General features: G+C 44.0%; 1 protein-coding gene across 4 annotated transcripts in view; it reads right to left on the bottom strand.

The window, feature by feature from the left end:
* TLE1 (TLE family member 1, transcriptional corepressor) overlaps positions 1-20,687 on the bottom strand; it is an 81,310-nt gene that overhangs the window by 43,397 nt on the left and 17,226 nt on the right. For 2 of the 4 annotated variants that reach the window (XM_032476224.1, XM_032476225.1), the window contains exons 5-6: positions 12,097-12,159; positions 10,462-10,566 (exon numbers count right to left, since the gene is read on the bottom strand). In XM_032476224.1, coding sequence (XP_032332115.1) covers positions 10,462-10,566; positions 12,097-12,159 — 168 coding nt within the window. The remainder of the gene's footprint in view (positions 1-10,461; positions 10,567-12,096; positions 12,160-20,687) is intronic. The other 2 variants (XM_032476226.1, XM_032476227.1) reach the window with 1 other exon arrangement.

Below are 20,687 nucleotides of genomic sequence, written 5' to 3'. Positions count from 1 at the left end.
AGGGGGAGAGGTCAGAGCCTGCAGCATTTACAGTATTCTTGGAGAGTATTTATAAACTACTCATTCACCATCCGAGGATCCTAATAACAATCTCTTTACACATACAATCACCTTCCTGTCAGTCCAAAGACACTAATTCTTGCTCTGTCACCTTTTAAGAGCTCGGCAATAGCAAGACATAAAACCGAAGGAGCTGGCAGCGGCATCACGGTCCACTGGGCATGCTCATTAGCACTTAATTAGGAACTAGACACCTGCCATAAGAACTGAGCTCGGAGAAGGATGAGGAACAGGTCTGCCCTACCAGCGATTACTATCATTACTTGGAGAGTAAGAGCTATGTCCGGCTTCTGGCGGGAAAGGCAGTGATGCATACACAAGTGGGTGCAGCGGGGTAATTAAGCGCGGCACTGATTAGCAGAAGATGAGAGAGGCTAAGCGGAGGGGAAGGAATTTGACTACAGGGTGGAGGACACCACCCTATACACCTCCCCTGATCCCCCCCAAATCCCGCCCCCCCTACAATGGAGTCACCAAAAGACGACTTCAGACGTGGGCTTTTATGTCAGAGCAGAGGCAGTCTCAGGTGATATTTGGATTTTCGAGGAGGAAGTAGATTTTCTGCCAAACCCAACCTGGTTTTTCAAAAGATGAAGTGGAAAGCATTCTCTGATCTATTATTGAAAAGAAAGACTGTAACATAACATGTCACAGCTGTGAAGCAGACCTGCACAGTCAAACCCAGCATTTAGGCAACTAGCTCCGAGCAGGGCCATCCATCAGCCTGCTGGCCTGGGCAACTCCCACCTCCACCCTGCTCAAGCTCTCCAGACCCCCAGAAGAGAAAGCCCACTGTCCTTTGTTCGAGGCAACTGGGTTCTTCCATCCTTAGCTTGGCCATCTTGAAAGCTCCTTCTTCTTACTTTTTTTTTTTAAAAGCAAAATCCTATCACAATGAAAGGAGCACCAGGTAGGTAGCAACAGGATGAATCACAGCTACTGAAGACACCACGGACCCAGGAAATGCTGACGCCGCTGCCTCACCTCCTCCTTCCCCATCCCGCCTGCAGTGCCTGCACTCCCAGACAGCACTTTCAGCTTCATTCTCTGGCCTCAGCTCAGAGCACACCTGAGGGAAGGAGGGTGGCATCACGGTTCCCGTGTCGCAGATGAAAGAGCCACTTGCTGGGGGGCTCAGAGCCAGACTGATGACTACAGACCTTTCATTCCCTAGAACAGGGGGCAGGGTACAGCTCAAGTGGTAGAGCACATGCTTAGCATGCACGAGGTCCTAGGTTCAATCCCCGGAACCTCCTCTAAGAATAAATAAACCTAATTACTTCCCCCATCAGAAAATATAAACTTAAAAACAAACAAACAAACAAACAAAACCCAGTAAACCTAAAACTGACGCCAGCAGCCCCGTCAGGTTCACAGGGAGTTAGTTACAGACCTAGCTTCCCCAAGCAAGGGGAAGGAGAGGGCAATCTCTGTCTCCACTGAAGACCTCACGTTTCTCCTGTCCCAGGTAATGAGATACTCTTGAGGGCAGGCGATACTGCACACCCAGAGGCAATCTGCCTTCACCAATCACACATGCACTCAGAAACAGAACCACCTTCACATGCGGCCTCATCGGCAGTGACAGATAGGAATTTGGTCTTAGATTTAACGACTCACGAAGGCCATCTCTCCAGTCCCCACTTCCCAGTACCCTGCATCCGAAAAAGGAAAGTATCTTGCTCTAGGTCTCTCCCAAGGAAGCTGATGAAGAAGAATCAAGCCTAAACAGAGAGAAGTCTGGCTTCTCTTCAGTAGAAGATGCTTAACAAAGAAGAAGCGCTGTGTCTAAGATAGCACATTTCTTGAAATAAACAGAAGGCCCACATCTAAGGGACTGAAAGAAATGACTCCAAAAGGGCAGCCTACTCGCCCCTGCGTGTCCTTGAAAGAACTTTTTTTTCCTCAACACAGCTTACCTGAGACAGTCTACTTTCACTACTTTCACCAAAAGGAAATAACATGAATGCTACTCAGAAATATATTTTAGGACAAAAGAGATCCTGACGTTGCTATACAGCCAGCAACACCACAAAAAAACTAATGGCTCTGCCAATTAGGGGAATTCACATGCATCCGTCCTCCACAGACCCAAACCTTCCCTTATCACCAGGGAAACTATGAAATGTTTTCCAACATGACAGCAAGGCTGGGAAATTCAACCTTCTACTCCTTCATCAGCTTGCACTAATTAGTAAACTTTTTTTTTAACTCAGTGCTTGTAGATTTATACACCACAGAACACACAAGCAAAATCATTTTTTATAAAGCTATCAGAAAAGGCATTTTTGATGAGCAATGGTGGTTTCTGGCAATATGTATCCATCTGGACTGGTCGTTCTCAAACAGAGCAATTTTGACACCCCTTTCCCCACCTCAGGGACACTTGGCAACATCTACAGACATTTATGGTTGTCGTAACTGGGAGGGAAAGAGGCAGAGGTGCTGCTGGCATCGTGTAGAGGTCAGGGATGCTGATAACAAACATCCTACAATGCACAGGACAGCCCCTATCTCCGACAGAGAATTCACCAGCCCAAAATATCAGTAGTGCTGAGGCTGAGAAACCTGGGTCTAGATCTAGGCTAGAATTCTGTCGCGTTACATTAGAAGCCATGTTCTTACATGCCAAAGGACTTCCCAAATTGTTGTTTAAAAACTGAAAGTATGTCTCAATATTCCACTCTTCACTGTCCCTTCCCTATTGAGTACCTTGTCACAACTCAAAAAAATGAGCATCTGCTTCCTAATGCTGACTCCGCTAACAACTCCAAATAAAACAAACAGAAACTTCATGTTTTACAAAACAGTCTGGGGGAGAGCTACCCTGGGAACTCTTACACACTGTTCTGGTGCCTTAAAGGTGATTAGGGAAAGCTTCAGGGTGGGGGATAAGGAGATAAATGCACTTGTTCTTACCCAAACAATCTGAACGGGCTGGGAATGAGACAAGTAAAACAAACACCAAACCCTGAGCTAATGATACTGAAAACCCACAAGGAATAAAATAACCTCATCCATGTCAAACAACAGCCACACGTTCAGAATTTTAATTCATGTCTTACCTAGTGCAGCCTGGGTCAATTATGGCACTCTAATGAAACTGACTCTGCTGTCTACAGTCACAGCTTTAACATAATGGTGCAGTGGTTTCTGCATTTTTGTTTCTAAAACAGGTGTAGCACACGGTGCATCACCCCAGAGCTGCCTAGACAATTCCCCCTCACCCCGACTAGATGCCAAGTTCCTTATCACCAACCACTGACTCAACGTGGACTTCTGAAATTTAACCCACTTTATAACCTTTGGGAAAACTATGTCACACAGATCACAAACTGAATCCAACCAGACTAAAACCAGGCCCCAAAATAGCATCTCTAATGCTAAAAGCGTGACAGTATAGTGGCATGTATAGCACTTGGTATTTAAGCACTTTTAAAAAGGAAAAAAAAAGTGAAAAGCAGCATTTGTTGACTGTTCTCTCTAAATCACTCTTCCTTGATTCCTGCAATTTCTCTGTTCTTTAAAACACTCAGCTCTTATCTTGGGAGAGCGCAGAAAAAGAAAATTGGAATGTGACGATAAACAAGTGGGAAAAGCGGGGAAGAGAATTGTGGCAGTCGTAACATCAAGGACACTCGTGTGGGAGGTATCTGAGAACCGCCCCGGATGGCCTCCCACGTGACGGGGTCCAGGGTGATAAACAGGCAGACACTGCTGGCAGGGGCCAAGAATTCTCAAGCCATCTGAAGACAAAAAAATAATATAAAATAAATCCATTGAAACGACCCATCTCAATGCAGGAGAGCACAGAAAATGAAATGCAGCAGCCAAACAGACGGCCTGTGGAAGGCCTGAAGCTCTGAAATGGATCTAAACTCATCTTTACTCTTTCTGCGTTTCTGCTAATCCACACAGGCCAACTCACTCTGCGTCGCCACTCATTTATTCGTCCCACCTGCCCTGGATGCCTTTTTCGGTTGTGACTTCAAGGCCTGAGCTAGCGTAAGTTCTGAAAAGCCATGTTTCCTTAGGTAGATCCACTTCTAAAACCACATAAGGTTTTGATGGAAAGGTGCTCAGCATTCTCAGCCATCAGAGAAACGCAAATCAAAACCACAAATGAGACAGCACATCTCGCCCACGAGGATGCCGGAATCAAAACAAGAGATGGTTAAGTGTCGGAGAAGAAGTAGGGAACCTGGGATTCTAATCCACTGCTGGGGGAATGCAAAATGGTACAGCCACTTTGGAAAACAGCATGGCAGTTGTTCAAAAAGTTAAACGGAGTTACCATGAGACCCAGAGATTCCATTTCTAGGTACAAATACCAGATCAAGGAAAACATGTCCACACACAAAGATCTGTATGCAAATGTTCACAGCAGCATTATTCATAATAGCCAAAAGGTGGAAATAACTTTAAAGACCAGCAACCGATGACTGGATAAACAAGTGTGGTATATTGGTGCAATGGAGTATTATTCATCAATAAAAAGGACTGAAGTACGTGCTATAACACAAATAAACTGTGAAAACATTATGCCAAGTGAAATACACCAGACACAAAAGGTCACCTATTATATGATTCCATGTATATGAAATGTTCAGAACAGGCAAATCCATAGAGACAGAAAAGATTAGCGGTTGCCAGGGGGCTGACTGCTAATGACTATGGGTTTCTGTTTGGAGTGATAAAAATGTTCTAGAATTAGTAGTGGTGGATGCACAAGTTTGTGAATATATGAAAAGCGACTGAGCTGTGTGCTTTAAAAGGGTGAATGATATGGTATATAAATCATGTATCAATTAAAGAAAACTGCATAGATCTAATTCCTAAAATGAGATGCTCTACTTTCTACTTGGAAGATTTTTCTTTTCTCCCTCTGAAAAGAGGAAAAATATAATGTCTTCTTCTCAGAAATTCAAGTAAAAATCATGTGAAAATATACGGGGTTGTGTACAAGTAAACGATGCTTCAGCAAGTTTCCTAATAATTACAGTCACACTGGCTACTCAGAAGAACCCAGATGCTGAAGCCAAGCTCTGCGCTTGCCAGAGATACCTAGCTGCAATCTCAGTAAAAAACTAGCTTGAACTAAAGGAGATGCAGAATGTATAAAAGACGTCTCTGCAGCACTGCACCATCTCTTTGGGAAATTAATATAAGGGCTGCTGGACTACTGGAATTTAAGTGGCAGGTATGTCACTAAACAGAAGCTGGTAGAGCTGGAAGACCCAGGTTTGTTGTCATCGTTTTATTTACTGCCTTTGATAGCAGGCTATGCATTATTCTCCGAGTGCGAATTTGTTTTATAAAGGAACTTACAGCTGGGTTACTGATGGGCTTTCCAGGGATTAACTGCATACTCATAAGAATAAGAGGCTAACCTCATCCTCTTAAACTTCACACACGACAATCCTATAGATGGCTGACAGCTACAGCCGGAGGAGAAAAATAATCCAACATTTTTGCTAATCCTTAAACCAATCATCTCATGCAACAATGGGGAGTCCGTTAGGTCTACAACTCAATCTCTTAAGGCCAGAAAGGCTCCTTCTACAGACACTCCAGGAGTGTGTATTCACAGCCATCCCCTACACAAACATACAAAGTCAGACACCACAAACCACCTGAGACTTCTTTTATTCCATGCTAAATTGTTTTAAAGTATAGAGAATTATAAATTTGCCAGTGAAACAGGAACATACACATCTGACCAATAACCGGAGCCCCAAACCGGAGCCCCACCGACAGGCCTTGACAGAAGTTACATTCACGGAAAGTCAGTCAGACTACATCCAAATAAATGAGAAAGAACAAACACGGTTGGTTACATTAACCCCCAGATTTCCCGAGTTCCTGAAGTTCAAAGCATTGCTATGGGAGACAGTTCAAATTCTCTTAATATCCAACAAGCACTGGGGAAGCTATGAGAAATCTGGCATTTTGTGGAAGGGGAGGGACACCCCCGCCGGTCATCTGGCCACCTCTTCAGGCTTCCTGCCACCTCTCAGTGCCAGCAACAGGCCTGGTTCCCTTTCCACTTTATGCAGAGTAAAGAAGTCAGTGATGCCTTGTCCTCACATTTCTGGTTCTCAAATCTCTCTCCATCTGTTCTCAAACTTAACTTTTCCCCCCGGTTTGGAACTTGAAATCTGTTCATCAAGAGTTGATGGGCAGTGCTTCTGCACTGCTGTGTCATTATTAAAAGCCATTCAAGCACAACAACTTAATGGCTGGGGCAGAGCATCTGGCTGGGTCTAAGCTGAACACCAACATCCACATAATCACCAGAAAAGACAAAGGAGGAGGTGACCTGCTGCTTACAGGCAGTTGGCCAACTGGACCCAGAGAGCCACTACAGGCGCTGAGAGAAACCAGGCAGACAAAACTGCAGTTCAGGGAGTCAGGACCACTGTGCTGGGTGAAGGTTGCCCGTCAAGGTCTTACCCCTACAAAAGCCATGCAAGGTAAATGGTATTATCCACCTGTAGATGGATGCTGATAGAGGTTACTAGTTGTACGTGGTCACAAAACTAAGAAGTGGCAGTGCCGAGTGTCCCCACCAAGTGCATCTGACTCTAGGCCCAGGATTTGTCCAACGTAACACAATGCAAACAGTCTTAGAAAGATAAGCACAAAACACCATGAAGTTAGTCTGCAGGTACTGGCTTAGAAACAGATGTATAACTATGCAACTGTTGGCTTTAAAAAAGAAAATTGCACTCTGCTGATTATTCTTTCACTTTTTCATCAAAAAAGCAACCATCCTTCTTCAAGGGGTAGGAAACAAGAGGACTTCCTGGGGTGGCAGGATGGTCTGCACCAAGGGGAGAGTGGGCTACAGGGTGTGCGCGTCTATCAGTGATCAAAGTGTATACTCAAGAGCTTGCATTTTACCACATCCGAATCACACATCCATTTTAAAAAACCCGTGTGTGCACAGGTATTATATATCCTTTCTATGATACATATTAATTATATGTGATATAAACCCAATTAAAATAACACTAATTATTCGGAAACTGAACCTCAACCAAAATCAATTACTTAGTCTCAGAGAAGGTAGAGAGTGCCTAGTTCCCAGCTCCCCAAATACTTACAATGGGGGGCTGATCCTGTAGGGTCCTGCAGTGAATTTTCCTTGCCTTCAGGTAGACATTAGCTATCCCACAAATAAAATGTTACATCAGTCAATATTCTATTTGTTTTGAGCTTTTTAAGAGCATTCCAAATTGTAAAATAAATCTTTGAGGAATGCTGCTTAAATTATGGAGACTATCCCGATGTTTAAAACAAAAAAAAAAAATCAAGGTTCAAATAAATAAGTTCCTTTCCCGCAATGAATTTGTTTTCTAAAGTACAAGTGAGCTTGTGCCAAACCAAATAAATCCTGTGCCTATTAAGATCACTGTGCTATTAAGTATCTTTTACTGTTACAAGAACGTAACATGTTTAACAGCAAAACAGCTTATAAAAAGCAAAATTCAAAAAGTAGGGTTGCAGTTATTCTGTCAATTTTGCTATCAGTCAAAACTGTTAAAAAAGGTGTAACAAAAAATATTTCAGTAGTCTCTCCAAATATCAAATACCTAAGAAGCTCATCTTCCTTAAATACCAGTAATCCATGGAAGTTGAAGGCAGGTGCCGTGGTGGAAACGATTTAAAATTCAGTATGTTCTGTCAGATATGAGAACCCAGTTTTCTATGCCGTTGAGAAACAGGCACCATTAATTCACTCTACAAAAAAACGGAAAAAAATATAACCTCTCTCTTCCCACTCAGAGAGCATCCACAGTCCCAAAACACAGCTGAGCTTACCTAGAAGCTAGGTGTCCTTGAGAAGATTTAACTTTTTCCAGGTTTGCTAAAGAGAAATATCTTTAGCCCTGTCAAGCAAGCAGTAAGCTCCTTGATTGTACCTTGAGAATGTTTAGGCTCATTTGCATTTTAAAGGGTATTCTTTCATGATCTTTCACACTTGTAATAGATGTCTAAACCGTTAAATTACTATTTCTTTTCTTAGCCTGAAAGTCGATGCAGAGGAAGAGCGTGGCCTCTCCCATTGTTCTTTACCCTAAGTCGGTCCCTGAACAATACTGACAGCTGCTATCAAACTAGGCTGCATTTACTTTGCACGCAGCTGCCGCCTGTAGGAACAGACAGCCTCCCAGAGCCTCCTCCCCTCTGGGGAGACAGGTTGACACACTGCATGTTCAATGAAGGGGTGCAAAGGTCCACTGAATTGTCAACCCAATTTTATGCTGCTTCGATTTTCCAGGACGCGCACAATTCCTTTCAAGCAAAAATCAAGCATATGCCAGAGCATGAAACTTATGGTGCAGGGTAATTATTGATTGCTGCAAACTTTAAAAGAGCCCGCTGACATAAATTAATATACTGATCCAAAAATTACAATTATAAAAGCCGCACATGCCAGAATGCCGAAGATACGCAATTGGAGTTAAGTCTTGCGCAGGACCCAATTCACTGATTTGGGTTATTGTTCCTAGCTATCAGAGCTAATCTGCCTTTATAATCTCAACAACATGTTTCCTGGACTCAAGCCATTCATAAAATTAGCGATTCATCTGCCCTTCCAAAACAACCTGCTATTTTTATTTTCTGATTCAACTCAGAATGAGTATTACCTATAAACATCTGGTTAACACAACTTCCTCCCTTCCGATAGGGAGGAGTGGGCAGTGCCTTTGAGGATGCGAAAGTACAGAGTTTTACTATCCAGAAATGGTATGTAAAAATCTAGAGCCTGTCAGAAAACAAACATGTTCCACAAAGTTTAACTGGGTACTTGAGAACTGCTTTGCATGTGTTTTCCTTTCATCAAAACAGGCTTTTCCATCCTCATTCATTTGGGTTAAAAAATTCTGAGCTCGGGCTACAAGCACAATTTGCTATTAGTCTTTGCTAATCAAACACAGTACATGCAAAAGTACCAGTGAATATTTGATTTGATCTCTGAAATAAAGCAATTCATTACACAAGAAAAGGGGACAGAAGGCAGCCGACAAATGCAGATGTAATTGTGTTTTTTGTTGAATGTGATTAGAGAGCCCACTAAGTAACAGTCAAAAATGTGATACTCAGGGGGAGAGAGGCAGAGCCTGGATCTGGGGGGGGAAAAGGAGGAGGGGAGAATTGTTTATGCAGAGCTAAGCTGTCAAGTGTAATAAAGCAGCTTGAATAAAATTTAAGCTGAAAATCCACTGAAGCTCCCCATTTCAGGGAGGAAAAAGCTATTAAAAGGAAATGAAGGTCACCCTCCCAGTTTATTTCACCTAATTGACTGCCAATAGCTTACCACAGGCAACCCGACTGCAGGTCTGCAATTGAGAAACTGATGAAAGGAGAGTTTTCAAGCTGAGGCTCATTCTTTAATCCTCCTTGGCTCTTATGTTTTTTCTCCATCTCCAGTTGGGATGTAATTTTAAACCCTGATGGATTAACTGGTTCTATTGTCTGTGGCCGTCACTGCACTATGGCACTCCTAATCCGTACAGCAGCATGTCTAATTATCATTACAAAGTGTCTGGGGGAACTATAAAGACCAGCAGGGCATCTTCTCACAAGCAATTAACATAAATTGATAAATGAGTGATTTGAATCTGCTCAAGGCACTCACAGATGAATAAAATCAGAAAGGACGGTCCCTCGTTTCAGCTACTTCTTTCGCTTAGGCTGGGAGGGCAGAAAACCTGAGAGAACTGCCCAGGATCCTGCAGTTGGGGGGTTTGGGGGAGGAGGAACTCATGCAGGGACGGACCGGGCGGTTCACCAGGCTCATTAATGCCGAGCAAATGACTTGTGATTGACAACCAGTCGCCAGCAAGGAGCACTCATGGAACTCAACCCAGGAGAGCAGAAACCTGGTGAAAGGCTAGAGGGCACCAGGGCAGACAATCATCACTTCTTCATTGGCAAGAGAGCTTTCTTTTCATTGGGGTGCCACTTAAAAATTCATGAAGGAGGCACAAGAAAAGCAAAACAGTTACACACAGGTTCTAATACCTGAGGAAAGCATAAGACAAAAAGGCCAAAGATAACCAAATGAAATCATTCCCAGACATGTCTTGACCTCAGTGAGATTTCACATTACATGACAGAAGGAAGGAAAGTACGAACTTAAAACACTTACCTAAAGCTTTAATCTAAGAGAGCAGGATAAACTACATTTATTTTCCCATTGAAAAGAAGATTTTTCTTCCCCTCGTCAAAATGTTTCTACCATCTCCCTGATGCTTTACCTACACACCTCAGCATACCTGAAACCACTTCCCCCTCCTCCGCTTATCAAATGAGTCAAAGTTAAGCTACACAGCATTTTATGTATCAATCAAGTCAGCAAATTAAGAAGAAATGAAAGCTGGTTATACACACTGTAGGAGGTAGACCTGGTAGGCCACGTACCCCGATGATGGCATTCAGCTCTGCCATGGTCACCTGTTTGGCACGTTCCACAGCCTGGGCCACCTGTTGTTGATGCTTTGAAAACAAGAAGAAAAAGTGTTAGCAAGGCAGCCAAGAATGTCACTGTCCTTTCCGACAATAAGACAAATGCCACACGCGGTGCAGACTGAAGTGTAAAGTGGATTTGAGTGTGAAGTTTCCAGAGTACGTGTTACTTCACAGAAAACACGCATACAACTGGGAAAGAAAAACAGAGGGATGCTTCCATAATCTCTAACCAACACCAGTTACCGCTTAACTTCTGCTGGGAATTTGGGGCTCGGGATGATGGAAAGTCAAAAAAGGACACCAAAAATGGTAACTTGAGGCCTTAGAAAACAAACAGTGTGGGATTTGGAAGATCACCCTGGCTCTCAGGAGGGGTTCGCTATGCTAAGTTTGAGGAGGAGATGTTTACAGCCATTTAAAAACACCCATTTCGATACTGAAAATTAAAACATTAAAACTGCAATCACTTCTCTGGTCAACAACTCTGAAGCCACCAGCTGGTTTTGGAAACTCCAGGAATTCCTCTCCTCCTTCAGCCCTTAGATGTTTCACCCTCAACAGGGAAAAGGGAGCAACTGAACCCCGCCTCAGAGATCACACACAGGCTGGAAACAGCCCGCCTACCTCCCAGCTCTATCCACAAATGAAAACAAACACAAGAGAAAGGAGACCAGGATTACAAGTCTAACGAACAACCCGCTTCAAAAGGCCAACAAATCTAAACTGTAACATCAAGTAGATGTTGCGCTGGAAAAGGCTGCTGTAATAGTAGCAGAGATGGGGCAGCAGATGCCAGTGAGAACAGACATGGCATTCCAGCACCAAGGCCTCGAGACACACGCATCCTGCACACACTGAAAACACACAGCTTTGCATTTATTAGCTTGTACCTGAAAGTTAAGGTAAACTTCAAGGCAGAACGAAAACATACCGGGTTTTGAGTCAGTTTCAGAGATTACTCACATAAAGAGCTTTTCCTTCGCAAAATATTAAGGTTCAACTTCTATGACTTTATAACTTAATGAAAGGGCTTACATTTGTATATGACTCTGTAAGTTAAGGGAACGTGAAGACGTTAACATGAACGCTCTTATCCTTCAGGGTATCAGCCTCCACTTTCTCCAGGGACAGCATTAAGTCCACCTTACTTGATGTAGAAGGACAAAGGCAATACCTGTTCCCATGGTTGAGTCGACCCTGATGGAACCATTTTTAAAACGCAGCATAAGAAAAGCTCTCTAGAGAAAGGACGCTTGGAATCATCAGTAGCTGTCAAGCTTATACTACTGCTCTAAGGAAAGAGATGTTTTTTGCTTGATGGTCATTTTGCAGTTTTCCACAGGAAAAAAAATTAATTTAAGGTTGAGCTACCGTCACCACTTCCACAGTGTGCCCTCAGAATCTGCTAGCTGGAATAGCAAGGGGTTTACACACTTCAGCTGGAACAGATGTTCTTCACACTTGTTCCTTGTGATAAAATTAACATCTTAAAACCAGCTAATTTGCAAACAGAGAAGCAACATAATTGCACTTTAACAGCTGAACAGTTTTACTTACTTCCTGAGACAGAAACGGGATGACTTGTGCACAAATCGTATTCAATCTCTTGGCGATCTCAGTCTATAAAGACAAAGCCATATAAATGTTTAGTATATTTCATAATCAGTTCAGAAAGATAAACCTTCGTACCCAACTTGAGTCCTCTGCTCCCTCAGTCTTGAGGGCGTAACCTGGTTTCCCAGGTTATGTGAGCAGTATCTACCTTGAGATAAACAGGAGATATTAATCCCACTTGCAAAGTAAGACATAATCACACGCTTTATTGGTCACTTAAATAAGACATAATGGGTAGTTTAATTGAGTCGGAAAATCTACGTGGTTTAGGGCTACGTAATCACTTAACCTGGTGATTTCCAACCCCTCCGTACACTTGTTCAATTATGACGTACCAGGGCACACTGATGTAGCTACAGCAAGTTCCCTCAAACTGGAGTCAGAACCCCAGAGAGCAGGAGCGGGAGCACTGTCAGAGCAGTCTGGCTCTCAGGATGAGGTCTAGAGGGAGAGGGAGAGGAAGACCTCCTTCCCACTTGTCCCAGCTCCTGCACCATCGAAACAGGGCTTTAATGTCCGTAAGCCTTCACCAAGTCTCAAAATTTCAAACAGGCCTAGAAAACACTGCTGAGACAGAACTCAAGTCCAGGGTGACAGTCGAGTTGAGATATTCTGGGTACATCTGTAAAGTTTCACCACTATTCAGCATCCAATGCCAGGACCTCACTGACAGGGCCCACGGTTCCACTGAACTTAGGAAAATGTGTCCTGAGTGTCTGCAGCCCAGGCTGTTCCAGAGAGAGTAGGAAAAGTCCCTGCTCAGCTCCAGGTATACAGTAGTCCCTCTGCAAGAGGGACAAACCGGCGGGGGGAGGCGACCCTGCTCCCAGCCTAGGGTAAGATCCACCCGCCCTTCCCACCTCCAACATCCTCCAGTAATGCACAGCAACCCTGCTTTCCTCTAACTCTGAAGAACCAGATCTGCTTAAAAAAAAAGTCTTCTGAAGGGTCTCACATTGACCTTATTTATTTCATAATTTTCTGTCAATGCTTCCTAATGCCGCCTCTATTACTGAATTAGACAATGAAAAGGATTACAAGAAGAAAATTATGAAGTGCACAGCCCATGCCCTTGAGAAAGAGAGGATGGAATAAGTGAGATAAAGTAGAAACCTCAGGACCTGCATAATCAAGTACATAAAAAAGGGTTGCCTTCTGTCCTCTGAGATGATTCCAGTTAACTGAGCAACAAGCCCTTGGTTTTATGGGATTAGATTTAGGCCAGTGCAACTCAATTCTCCCTGACCACCAATAACTAGTATGGAGAACAGACCCAAGACCCTGCTTGAACAAGTGGGGTAAACAGATACGTATATGCAAAAAGGGCGCAGCTGTACCAGGTGCAAACACGGAACTGTGTCAGCCCCACCCAGTTCATTTGATCACAGCCACCCACTCAAGCTAACTCAAGGTCATGGCTCTCCTTGAAAGCACAGGCAGGCTACCCCTTCCTCTGCAATAGATTCTTCTGCACTATATACCTGGGTAGATGTAAAGAAGTAAGGATGCCCTTTGCCCTCCTCAGGTTCTTGCTCCCCACTTTCTATCTTCCTTAAGTTTCAACAGCATTCTCTACTTTTCCCTGTCTTCAAAAATTAAAAAAAATCTTTAAATGCTTTTTGAGTTTTCCAATTTTAAAAATGCTACATGCTCCCTTTGAGCACACACACACACACACAGATGTATGCTATGTAGAAATAAACAAAAAAGTTGAAATAATCCTAAATCCACCATCCAGGGATAACCATGAGTAACAATTTAGTGATTCTGGGAAGCAGCACTCCAGGCTCTCACTATGTTATGTGTGCACAAGCCCAGAGTAGAGAGAGACACTTTGATACCAAAGGGTCCCCCTATATATACTGCTTTTTGATGATAATTTGTTATTTCCACTCAGACGTGTCATGGACAACCTCCTGCTCAATAAATAAAGATATGAATAAGGACATCATCAATACATTCCCCTACACAAGCATAAGGGTGTCTGAGCACTCCTGATATCAGGGAATATTTATGTTCCACCTAATTTTCCACAATTACAAACTCTTTGTCAAATAGCCCTCTACCTAGATCTCTGAAAGGAGCCCCTAGGAGTGAAATGGCTAGGTCAAAGTGCATGCATATTTTAAACTGTAATGCATGCTGATAAACTGCCCGGCAGAGACACTTACCAATTTACATTATCACCAGTCTAGGAGGGTACTTGCTCCCACACCCAGTGTCAATAATGGATTTTATTGACCTTTTTATTTTAATCTTTACCCATCTAATAGATTTTTAAAATGACCTCATTTTTATTTGCATTACTTGGATTCTTCCTGAAGTTAAACATCTTTTCCTGTATTGATTGGCCCACTGTATATTTCCTTTCTCTTTTTTGCCCCAGGCATTTATTCATCCTTGTCTTTTGTAGTAGTTCTTTGCATACGACACATACAAACTTTTACACAGTTATTCCACCGTGCCACCTTGCTTTTTATGGATTTTTTGCTATGTGTTAACTTGAAGTTTTTATGTGGTCCAACTAAAGAATATTCATCCTAGGTTCCTGGTCAGGATTAAAACATCCCAAAATTATAGATGCCACTCTTAATTTTCCTCTAGTGCTGCTATGGCTGTACTTTCTACACTTAATTACTTGACCTAGACGGAACGAACTGATTTTAGTTTAAGAAGAAAAAATGATCTCCTCTTTAATAACTGTATGTTATTTCATAGAGGGGCTTCAAGGTAGACATGAACGTGACTGTCAGGGGACAGTTAAGATCTGATCTAAATGAAACAAACCGGTAAACCTTTAATAATATTACAGTTATCAAAAACAAAATAAAAGAAGCACAGATTGAAGCACGGACAGTACAAACCAGGTTAGAGTAGCTAACACTGAAAACATGAGGATGCGGGCGAAAGATCAAAGCTCAAACTGATGAAGAAACATCAAAATCCATACAATTTGTCCCGGGAATTCTAAATAAATAGTCTGGAAAAGAACTGGAAATAAGAACAACAGAGAAGGATCTGATCCCAGCTGTCCCCTCCCTCTGCCAGGTCTAAACCCTAATCCTAAAACTATCCTCTGACAAGTCAGCTTGATTTTTGAGTCAGGAAGCCTAGATTCAAATCTCACCTCTGGTTTACCCTGAAATTCTCTGAGCTGCTCCGCTTGGCAGTAGAAGGATGCAACCGGCCTCCTGACAGCACTCTGTGAGTTCTAAACACTCCCACCAGCCCAGGAAGGGTTCAGAAACGTTTTCCCCAGCCCTTAAAATAGTCTGGGTGGCAGCATAGTGGCCAACAGTGATTCTCTACTGTTATCTCTTGCTCAACACAAGGGTATTTTGATAAGACCTTTAATTTAGTGCAAATTAGCAAGTGCTCATGTTTTTCCAGCTGTGCTTCTATTCCTGACTCCAGTTTGCAAGCGGGTTAAACTGGATAGTTGACCCTGCTTAAGCAGGTGTTTCATAACCTTTTCAGATGGCCCTGTACCTCTTCCAAAGACTAGACAACTCCAATGAGAAAAACTGCAGGCTAACTGTATCTTCCCCCTCAAAATCATTTTCCTGCCCAATGATGAAGACGTACTTGGTACCTGCTAAGAGCAGTAAACTATCCCTGTGTCTGCATTTCTGACACCACAGAAGGCAATAACATTACATCAGCATTAAAGAGCTACCCCCAAACCAGATCCAAGTGGAACCTTTGTGCCCAGAAACTTAATCAGCTTGGGAAAGGCCCCAGCCTTGCTTCAGGGACAGCCACCAGCCACCGAGGCAGCCGGAAGCAGGAGTCCAAATTATCTGTCAAGAACCAGCTTTTATTCTCCTTGTCAATACCAACCCCCTTCTCCCTGATTTGCTCACAGTAACAGAGTCAGCCCTAAGATCAACCCAAAGCGTTGCGTTTGCACCTCAGCAAACTAATACTGGGTGTCCTTGGTGAGGTCACTTCAGCCGCTGAGCCCCGGGTCTCTTATCACCAACCTCCTTCAGTGTTTCATCAGAATCAAGGAAGCGAACGTGTAAACTCCAGCGGTACTATTCGTGCTGGCACTCAACCGAGCCCTTCAAGGCCTACCTCAAAGCCGGACCACCAATAAACAAGCTCCAGGCCCTTCAGGACCCTCCACGGCATTTACTGTTGTTTGGCAAACTAAGACTACAGTTTTCAAATCACTTTGTTGTACATGAAGCTTCTGTACAGTTTCCTAACAGCTTCCAGCATAAAGCCTCCTCAACATGAGAAGACTCCTACCGAGACTCAGATACAGCTCCTCGCTGCACCCTCCCCACCAAAACCGACGCCAGGGAACACATTCCACACACGGTGCTTTCAAAGGACCGCCTCCCTGAACTACAACTGAATCCCCACACCCCCTAAACACAGTGCCCAAGATGTAACCAGATAAACTGTTCCTAAACAGTGTCGGAATAAGGCTCTGTTAACAGTGAGAAATCGTATCTTACAAGTACAAGACTCAGGTACACGTACATTCTGAGTTAAACAGGTTGAAAACCTCAAAGGCCAACAATGACCCAAAGCCTGGTATGCTGTGCAGAGCTCTGAAACTGAAGTTGTGTGCTTCTGGGCATCTAAATGCAAGGTTTAGGATTTTATGATTCCTAAAAGCTCGGCTGCCACCTTTTCATGCCCCTCCTACCTCATCTAATTACTTGACTGAGGGGCCAGCCCGCTCCCCAACGTCTGCCCACTTCTCCACTACACACGGAATAATGCATAATGAGGCTGCTGGAGGCTCACAACAGGGTGAGGGCTGCCCATGGGTCTCAAAGCAATCCAATGGCACCTGGCCCAAAGTCAGCTTAGGGAGGGGAAACTCCGCCACCATTAAATTGCAAATTGATGGATCATAAAAAAATGCCGCTTATGCTGACGGCTGGCAAACTGATCTTTTGGTTTCCCTGAGCCAAGTGGGAGGCCAAGAGAAAAACACAGTGGAGAGCTGGTAAGAAGTGTCTGGCAACAGATAAACGGGCAAGAACATGAAAACAAAGCACACAAAAGGAAATAAACAGATAATCTCTAAATCCCTTCTGACTAGAAGGTTCAGTGTCTGAAATGACAGCCTTCAATACAGAAAAAAGGTTCAGCCTTAACAGCAACCAAATAAAATGCACATGTTGTAAGTAAGATAGGTCATTCTGTACCAGTTCAATTAGTTTATTTGAAAAAAAATAATGAAATCCAACGACGATGCGTCTTCTGGGAAAAGGGAGCATTCGTACATTACTGATGACAGAGTAAATTGGGACAGTCATCTTGGAAAGCAACTGGGCAATGTGTTTCAAGAGCATGAAATTATTCAAACCTTTTGGTAAGGCTTCCCACAGCTAAGAATTTATCCTAAGGAAATAGTTCAAATGAAAAGCATTCCATGCATGAAGCTGTTCATGGCAGCACGAGTTTCAAAGCAAAAGAGAAAAAGCCAGGTGAAGATGGAATAGGAGCTCAGCACATCACAACCCTCCACAGAGTTTTTGAAAAACTTAACATTTGCCCTCCTGAGAAATCAGCTAATACTAGGAGAACGGTTAAATACACGACATCAATCCAAAGGCATGGCAAGTCACCACTGAAGTCATATTTATGATAATGATGCTTAAATGGCCAACACCTTTACTAGATGAAGCAGGAGGGGAAGAACAAAGCTGTGGTGCTCCTGACTCTGCGCGTGTGTGTGTGTGTGTGTGTGTGTGTGTGTGTGTGTGTGTGTGTGTGTGTGTGTTTTTAACAACAAGTGCATGGGACCGAGCGCTGCAATTTGATACCCCAAATAAAACCAGTGATTATCCCAGGGTGGCAGGGTTATCAGATTCCTTTTCTTCCCCCTACCCCACCCGCTTCCAGAGACCTTTGTAGATGCTGCTTGCCCTTGATTTACTGTCTGAATGTATTATTAAACGAGGAAGGGAGCAAAGGGTGGCCAGGCCCACTACTGTGACTGATGGTGGCACTGGGTCACAGCAATGCTGGCAAACCTCGAGACCCTTTGGCTACCCAGCCCTCTTACAACCCTCATACCACCCATGGAGAAGCCAATGCCTAAAGGAAATGATTTGCCCAGGATCATAAAGATGAGAAGCCTTGTTCTCTGCCCAGTCCTTTCACCAGGAAGCGGAAGTGGGAAACTGGGACTTACTCCAGCCCAGAAACAAAGCTGATACACCCAGCCTCGTTTGCAAAGCAATTCAGCCCTCACTGGCCCATGGCAGCACAAGGCCAAGGCCGTGTCACCCCTCGGCCAACAACGGTACCACCACAAGTGGTCCCAGTCTGTCAATGACAGGGTCACTGTACCCTTCCTGCTGTTGGCAGAAGTCCTGGGAGGCAGAGTAGGCATTTTATAAGGAGCCTCAGCTATGAACTGCAAACCTTAAATAAACAAGTAGCAGCCAAACTGCGCTTCTGCCCTCCCCCTCGCAGGCAAAGAGCATCAGTGCGTCAGCCCTAACATCAGGCAATCTGGCCCACCGGTAAAGCACAGGCCCCCAAAACACACCCACAAACACATCTCTATTTTCTGAAGATGACTTCTGAGGTACATAAAGAAACTCTAAGATGTCTGAATAAAACTGCATATCCAAAATGGTATTTGCAAAACTCCGCAATTAATCTCCCAGTAGTCCCCCAACCCCTTTACAGGAGGGGAAAGTCTCCTTGGCCAAGAGACCTCCTTGGGAACTCTGGCTACTCACCAGAGTATCTCCCATCCAGCACCTTGCTTCCCCAGCACACTCACTAAAAGGGAATTTCACCTTAAATTCTAACGCATCAGAGTGGATTTCTGTTTAGAACATAATTACGTCAATAAATGACCAACCACAATTTTGGGGAAATCCAAACAAAAAAGACTTGGAGTCTCTTTAAGTTGAGCCTATAATGGTCATGACAGTCTCAGTGGTTTTCAAACATCACAGTGCATGAGGACCACTTGAAAGGCTTGGGGAAACAGACGGCTGGGCCCATTCCCAGACTTTCTGAGCCAACAGGTCTGAGGCCCTGGCATCTGCATTTTTAACAAGGTCCCAGGTAATGTGCGGTGACTGGGGGCCACACTTTGAGAATTGGGGTCACTGAATCACCAGGACAGCAGCAGTGGCGTCTACTGCTTAACACACCGGGTCCTCCTATGTCCAGGCTCTAAGCGTCAATCAGTGCAGGTGCCCTTAGAGACGGGATGGGGAGGTTAAAATAACTTGCCCAGGGTCAGAAAAAGCAGGAGGGAGGTCAGGCCTGCCTCTCCTCAAAGCCTTGCCACAGAGAGGGATGACTGCCTTTTCCCACGCATTTTTACAAAACAGGACCAAGGCAAGAACACACACCGGGGGTGGAGGAACCCATCTGTCTACCGCAGGAAACCTCAAACAATATTCATTTAAATGAATCCACCCGCGGCAATGTAATCTCGCCCTTTCTTCAACCTGATGATTAGAGCAGAGAGTACCAGATGACAGAACCCTGTCAGTGGCTCAATTAATCAGAACAGAAGTCGCCATTACGGGCAGATCATAACTTTCCTGTTCCCTCTCGCCCTCAGTTGGCAGCTCCTGCAGCATCCTAAATCCCAGCTCTCTCCGACTGGCCCCAGGCTCTCTCCTGCCCCTGCTCACCTTTCACACTCCTGGTTTCTCTCAAAACATGGAGGGTTTAAAATAAAGGGAAATAAAAACCTGCTGAAGGCTGCCGGGGCGGAGACAGCAACACTAATTGCTCCCATTCTCTGGCTCCTCGCTAGGCAGATTGCAGGGGCCTGCGTCTCCGGAGAAAGCTCTCGCACATCTTCGCAGCAGCTCTCAGCAGAGCAACTCAAGTGCCCTTAATTGTTTATGTTCTTAATGCAGAGCCTCTTGAATGCATTCATTTTTAATAGTAGGCTTGAGTGTGGGGCCCATCAAAGAATGACAAAGCAACTCTATTCACTGGTTCTCCTTCCTGCAGTGATGGTCTTCTGATTTACTTGCAAATGACAAGCTTGGCAGGCCCCACTTAAGGGCTGCCCTCCCTTTTATTTTTTTTAAGAATTCAGTTGCATTTTCCAAGATGAAGTTGAGTCCGCGATGCTGTGTATTTGTGTAAATTCTTCCCCCTTCAGTTCCTTCTAACTAATGACGTAAATGTTTTGACCCAACTGTTGCCAAGCAGAGCATTTGGGCTTTAATTTGTCATTTTGGTAAAGATGCATCCTTGACAAAAGCATCGCAGCTGTTTCAGTGCCTAAACAGCACATTTCCATTATTGAGAAACCCTTGTTAACGGAGTTCAGAAAGTGCTGTTCACAGGAAATTGTACTGACTTGCAACATGATGGAAAACGACAGCATTTGGTGGCATCAAAGGAAGATGCACTCTGAAGCACCACAAGACGGGCTTCAAGACAAACCCCACAGGGTGAATCACAGAACACCACCACGAAGTCATCACCTATTGTTCCGGGAATGGAAAGACGGCAAGCCTAACCAGGCACCCTCTTCACAGCTCTTAGTCATCAGGGAGCTTGTGAGAAGTTACATATCA

This window comes from Camelus ferus, unplaced genomic scaffold, assembly GCF_009834535.1.
Source record: "Camelus ferus isolate YT-003-E unplaced genomic scaffold, BCGSAC_Cfer_1.0 contig299, whole genome shotgun sequence".
In the NCBI taxonomy this organism is placed as follows: Eukaryota; Metazoa; Chordata; class Mammalia; order Artiodactyla; family Camelidae; genus Camelus; species Camelus ferus.
This window is presented reverse-complemented; position numbering and strand designations above follow the sequence as displayed.